General features: G+C 39.2%; 1 protein-coding gene across 1 annotated transcript in view; it reads right to left on the reverse strand.

Moving 5' to 3' along the window:
• Positions 1-5,246, reverse strand: part of GFM1 (G elongation factor mitochondrial 1) — a 49,240-nt gene extending 43,994 nt beyond the window's left edge. Inside the window, exons 1-2 of the mRNA XM_063306509.1 lie at positions 5,177-5,246; positions 1,140-1,292 (exon numbers count right to left, since the gene is read on the reverse strand). Coding sequence (XP_063162579.1) covers positions 1,140-1,292; positions 5,177-5,224 — 201 coding nt within the window. The 5' untranslated portion in view covers positions 5,225-5,246. The remainder of the gene's footprint in view (positions 1-1,139; positions 1,293-5,176) is intronic.
• Between the last annotated feature and the right edge of the window lie 1,529 nt (positions 5,247-6,775).

Raw genomic sequence — 6,775 nt, forward strand, 5'->3', positions numbered from 1 at the left:
TGGCAAATCACCCACTGAAGCAGCAGAGCATCCCAATATCATGTTAGTGTCTCCATACTCGACAGTTGGTATGAGATTGTGAATGCAATGTTTGGTTTCTGTCAGACATAACAACATCCAGGCAACACCCTCCCTCCCAAATTCGCCTTCTGATTCATTTGTCCAAAGAAAAATTTCTTCAGAACTATAGAGGGCCACGCAGATGCTTTCTGAAACAAGCATCAAACAAGCATCAAACTTAATAAACAGTGGCTTTCACCCACGGGTGTTATTTTTACCCAGTACGTTTGGAAGATGGAGCCATGAATACTGACTATAGCCAAGGAGACAGATTTCTAGGGTTCTTTGTGACTTCCTGGATAGCCTTATGCTACCTTCCCAGAGTGATTCTGACAGGCCAGCCACCCTTGGAAAGATTCATTATTGTCCAAAATCTTCTCCATTTAAGATTATGTCTCTGACTGTGGTGATGGAGCCCCAGAGCTTTAGATATAATTTTGTAACTTTTTCCAGACTGAGAGCCATCTATGCATTTTTTTTTCAGAAATGTCTTTTGGATGAGCATGACACACCTCTATGATCTGTATGATGGGAACTTAACTGTGATGAAGAAAGCCCAATTTGTTAGATTTACATAGGGCAGGTCTGGCCCAAATCAGCCTGATTATTTAGTGAAGTGCTCACACAAAGGCTCCCAGTTATCTCTGTAACTGAACTAATTAAATTAAGGCGGCAATTACTTTTTCACCTGGAGCACTGCTTATTGGATTACTCTGTTCATTTAAAAAAAAAAAAAAAGCAACGGTCTATTTGTTCGATCTGACTCTCTTTATATGCCAGAAAGACCTACATGAAATTCTGATCATATCCAGTGGCAAAGAGATGAAAAAATTCAGAATTCAAAAGGGGACAAATAAACACAAGTAGTACATGAAAATCAAGGGTTTCCTCTTTTGTTATATTTTTAATACTACAGAGTCAAATATTGCTCCAATATTCCCATATATTCTGTTTATTTCATGGCACATAATCTTAAATTTTACTCAGTACTCCTGAAGTTTCACCAGTAAAACAGAAACAATGAAAATACGTAACACTGACAAGATCCTCCCCATTGGTACCAATGTATTCATAAATACCTCATGCATTTCTGCTATCTTTCCTGTATAAAATAGAATGCGTTCAGTTAATGTGGTCTTTCCTGAGTCGATGTGTGCAGAAATGCCTATGTTCCGGATCTTTTCATTGGGAAAAATTCCTGAAGAACACCATCTACAGCTATGTAACATGAGCTGGAAAAAAAAAAGCATAAGCTGTAACAATAATGTAATATATGTTAAATACAAAATATGATTAACATATATGTTCAATGTAATAGCCTATTTGGTGGTTCCGTTATGACAGCCCCACCCCTACCATGAATAAAACAAATGATTTCATTGGCTTTAGGGATGGGCAAGAAATTAATATACTATTTATTTTTAATAATTATAATTTAATCTATATATCAAATAAAACAATGACAGGACTTCCAAATTTTACATAATAAAATTTTATAAACATTTTATAAAATAATACTTTTTCACTGAAAATGAAAAATAAAACAATCAAATTTTAAATTTGCATTTTAGTAGAAAAGAGATTGTTGAATTTTGCTTTACTACTGAAATCTGTATTTTTAAAGACTGCTTCTTTCATTTCTTCTTCCACATTTCTTCTGGATCAATATTCACTCTTCGTAGCAGAACTGGAAAATTGTGATTTCACCGTTGGCTTGTCCAGGCTGAAAGGAGCATGTTCTGACAGCAACTTCATTTTGTCTGCACAACCTATCAGGGTGTGCACGTAAAGAGGGAGCACTGAGCCAACAGACACTAGGCAAAGCGGGAGCAATTCTGGCAGTGATCCTGCTTTGCACATACGAGCCCCAAAAGATTTGTGATCACCTTCAAATTTGTTCACAACATCCAGGAGGTTCTGTGATCCACAGTCTGAGAATTTGGCTTAAGTGCAGTAGTTGTTTTAAAAAGCATTTGGTAATGTACTGAATTACAAGGTGGACGGACTCAGTTACAGTGACAATGGGTGTACCGTTGGAAGATCTGAAGGACCAGGTTAGGGACAGATCATCATGGAGAAAATCTATCTCTGTGGTCACTAACAGTTGACACCAACTTGACAGCACATAATCAGTGTACTGAATTAGACACTGGTCCCGCTGAAATCAATGGAACAATTTAATCGTAACTTATTACAGTTATTACATTAGGGACTATGGAGCTATATCTGTTTTACTATAAAACATTTAAGGAGCAGTACTGAACAATAGTGTTTTGCTACATTTTTTGACCTGAACCCTGCTTTAAAGCTGTACCCCAAAAAGGAGAGAGATTCTTACATTTGGTTTCATATGTTTGATCCTTTACTGGATAATATGTACTGGGATAATATTTAATGTAGGCCTAAGAAGGGAACATCTGTAACCACTTTTTAAAACTAGGAGCAGGGAATATCATTAGAACAAAGCAACCTTCTTCCTCAGATCAAATGGAGATTCTCTATATATTGCTTCAGCTGCCCAAACAGGGAGACATTAACAGTGTGAGAATGATTGCTAATATCATGTGTGTTAAGAGCAAAAAAAAAAAGCATTAGACATTTTGGTAAAAAAATGAAGATGTTATTCTTGCATTCCCATGTAAGGGTTAAAATATACCTACTCCATCTGCTGTGAAATATGTTCAACTTTCTTTTAATGGGAGAAGCTAATAATGAATTCACTGAAAATGTTCTTGTAAGGATTGCCTATTCTAAAACACCATCAGACTCATGAGCAGGATCACAAAGATATCTGATTTATTAAAGAATAGTATGCAGGATCACAAAGAAAGCTGAGAATGGAAAAAGCGCACCAGATGCAAACTAAAAACCCTCGGTACAAATGAGATCCCTCCCCCCATAGAATCTTCCCAAGCTCACAATCCCAGGTGCTCCTAATGGCTTCTGATGGTCCGCGGGAAAAGTCCTTGAGCAGAGCACATAACCCAAACACATTCCATTGAAATGAACATAGATACAGAGCTTGGCACAAGGTTTCACAGCAGCTCCCTCCCAAACAGAAACGCGTGTCAGCGCCATGGCATGTGAAACGTTACGATGTACAGTGCACATTGAAACAGTGAACATGACAGTTCTAAAACATGTATGTGTATATTCATTTAGCAAAAACAAATTATATGATTAAGAGATTTACCATAATGAAAGCTTTCATGGAATTGTGCCCTACTCATCAGATTCATCCAATAATTGATAGGTTTATACAATGGGTAAAAAAGATTAATAGCCACCACATAGAACAAGAAAAATTTCTGCTAAGCAGCATGTGCTGTTAAGAAAACTTGGTGGTAAAATATACAATCCCAGTTTAGTTCCCATAATTACAAATGTGTTTCTAAGTTATAGAATTCTAGTAGGAATACGTTTTTTTCAGGCACCTGATTTAGATTCATTTTAAAATTATCTGAATGTGTCATCTCAACCATTCCAGGCTTCATAACAACCATTCCTTACAAACCAGATACTGTATGTTGCAATAATAGTATGTTGCAACAATGAACCAAAAGAGGACAAATGTTAACAAATAACTGTACAATGCTTTGGTTGCAAAGTAAATTGAAGATAAGTGAGTATCATGGTTTAAGATTTCAAATAAAATCGATTTTAGAATTTCAGATAGAAGTGGTTAAAAATATTCTATTAAAATAAGTTGCCAACTCATTGGTTAGTTTGGAACAATTCTTGAGGTCAAAAAAACCTCTAATATAGCTAGGCCTTCTAGAGTGATACATTGTTCCATTCCTGTTTTTTGTTGTTTTAATCAGTGAATTAAACCACTGCAATCGGGCAGTATGTAGATCTGCTAATAGTGTTCCTGAAATATTTGAATACTTTTAAAGAATATATCAGAATGGCATATACTTTATGATACTAATTTTTATTAATAACGACCAAATGTTGGCCATCTCCTCTGGAACAGCTTACCTCCAGATACTCAAACTGCCTCTTCCTTAATTAGGCTTTCAAAGAACTGTTAAAACATTATTCTTCCAAAAGGCATTTAGGGATGAGATGGAAGGCTATGGATGCTATGATCTGTTTTTGAGGGGACAGAGGGATTCTATTGTTTTTTCCTCTTCTTTGTATTTAGCTGTGGAAGCCAACAAGATAATCCTTGTTTCGAATGGCATATCAACAGTAGTAAATAAATAATTCTGAATAATAGGCTGTAAGAAACAACCATCAGCACTAACTGCAGTTCTGAGCTCCAGCAACAATTTATTTTCTGTACTGTAGTGTATTTAGACATATAGGCAATAATCAATGGCATATTTCATCAATATTTTCTGATGCTACTTACTTCATCTGGCACAGAAAAATGCCAGACCAAATGCCAGATAAATGATCAAATCAATAGAAATCTGTGAAACACAGTATCTCTCTCACTTATTCTTTGTGGGTATCCATTGTAATGGTAAAACATTTTCTTGCAGAATCCTAAATGATAGAACTTAGTTATATCTTAGTTATAACTTAGCTCAGTTATGTTGCCAAAGCTTATCCTAATGGGATACCACCATGAGTTTTTAGCATTCTGAAGTTGCACAACTGTTGGCTGGACTTCATAAGATTTGAGATAATTAAATATTGCATGTACATTTCCAACCAGAACTGATAACCATCTATCCTGAAGTAAACAAATTAGCTTAGCTTCTTCAAGATTACTTTTAAGTCTAATAGAAGTCAAGACCTCCATATCAACTCGCAGGAAGCTTTGAAAGCAAGTCACTCACACAATATAATCCTTGCTCCCCATACATGTAAAGCAGCTTTCTTTAATATTAAACCAACATCTGACCCACGTTGTCTAAAATAACTCATTTCATTATGCGTACAACAGGCTGAACATTACTATAAGTTTTCAGCTGTCGGGTTTTTACCAATCAAGCAGCTCCCCGATGCAAAGAGATTCTGCTTTTAATGACAAGTCAAGTTCCCCCGAGGAGCCTTTTAAAATCACCCGCAGCCCAGGCGCAGTTTAGGGACCCTCTCCTCTTCCCACTCCACCTCCAGCACACCTGAGGCTGCTCTGGCCCCAGTTCAACTCCCCGCTCGGTACCTGTTGCCGAGGCAACACCGAACCCAAGATACGCCGACACCTCAACATCGCGAAAACACCAGCGCCTCTGCTCCCAAAAGTCACGCCGGACACGGCTCTTGGAACTCCACTTCCGGTCTGAGCCGGTTAATGCTTCCGGAGCATGGAAGCGGCTCACAGAACCACCTCGGCTGTTCCCTGGTCCCAGGAAGCCCGCTTCTACAGCGCCCTCAACACCTGGGAGGAAAGAAGCGCTTCAACGGAGCTGATCACTCCTGCCGCCCCCGACCTCGGGTTGGGAGGAAGAAAGGAAGGCTGGTTGTGATCTTGCTCGCGCTTCTAAAATAGAGGGCTTGGGGCTGATTTTGCTGCCTTAGGCCGAATCTGTTTTCATTATCCAGCCTCCGTCCTGACAGATGCCTCTGCCGAGTTGAGGAGGCTTCCTTGCGGACCGCCCTTAATAGAAGTCCTTTCTGGAGTAGAGTCATAAGTAGACTGAGAATCTTGAGATGCAGTAGGCTGTAATCATTTAATGTTATTTATGCCCTAGTGATTTGGACTGATCTAAAAACAAGCTGAACAGGTTCAGACCTGATTAGTCCCTGGTTGGGACACCTCCAAGGAATCTCAGGGCTAAAGGCCAGTTTGGAAAATTGGATGTTTAAGATGGGTGGCACATATGTATACAAACAAGTCTTGAAAGAAAGGAATGGGAAATCACTTCATACCACTGCCAGTAAAACTACTACTGTAGGCTGCATCCACAAACTCTCAGGAGCTGAATGTGACTTGAGTCAGTCATTACTGTTAACTTTATATCTGATCACTCCTACTTCAAGGACCCTGTTACACATGTTTATCTATCCAACAACCATGTTTTGTTGTTTATTCGTTTAGTCGCTTCCGACTCTTCGTGACTTCATGGACCAGCCCACGCCAGAGCTTCCTGTCGGTCGTCAACACCCCCAGCTCTCCCAGGGACGAGTCCATCATCCATCCATCTTGCCCTTGGTCGGCCCCTCTTCCTTTTGCCTTCCACTCTCCCTAGCATCAGCATCTTCTCCAGGGTGTCCTGTCTTCTCATTATGTGGCCAAAGTATTTCAGTTTTGCCTTTAATATCATTCCCTCAAGTGAGCAGTCTGGCTTTATTTCCTGGAGGATGGACTGGTTTGATCTTCTTGCAGTCCAAGGCACTCTCAGAGTTTTCCTCCAACACCACAGTTCAAAAGCATCGATCTTCCTTCTCTCAGCCTTCCTTATGGTCCAGCTCTCGCAGCCATACGTTACTACAGGGAACACCATTGCTTTAACTATGCGGGCCTTTGTTGTTAGTGTGATGTCTCTGCTCTTAACTATTTTATCGAGATTTGTCATTGCTCTTCTCCCAAGGATTAAGCGTCTTCTGATTTCCTGACTGCAGTCAGCATCTGCAGTAATCTTTGCACCTAGGAATACAAAGTCTTTCACTGCTTCTACATTTTCTCCCTCTATTTGCCAGTTATCGATCAAGCTGGTTGCCATAATCTTGGTTTTTTTGAGGTTTAGCTGCAAGCCAGCTTTTGCACTTTCTTCTTTCACCTTCATCATAAGGCTCCTCAGTTCCTCTTCACTTTCAGCCA

The sequence above is a fragment of the Candoia aspera genome, chromosome 6 (assembly GCF_035149785.1).
Source record: "Candoia aspera isolate rCanAsp1 chromosome 6, rCanAsp1.hap2, whole genome shotgun sequence".
Classification (NCBI taxonomy): Eukaryota; Metazoa; Chordata; class Lepidosauria; order Squamata; family Boidae; genus Candoia; species Candoia aspera.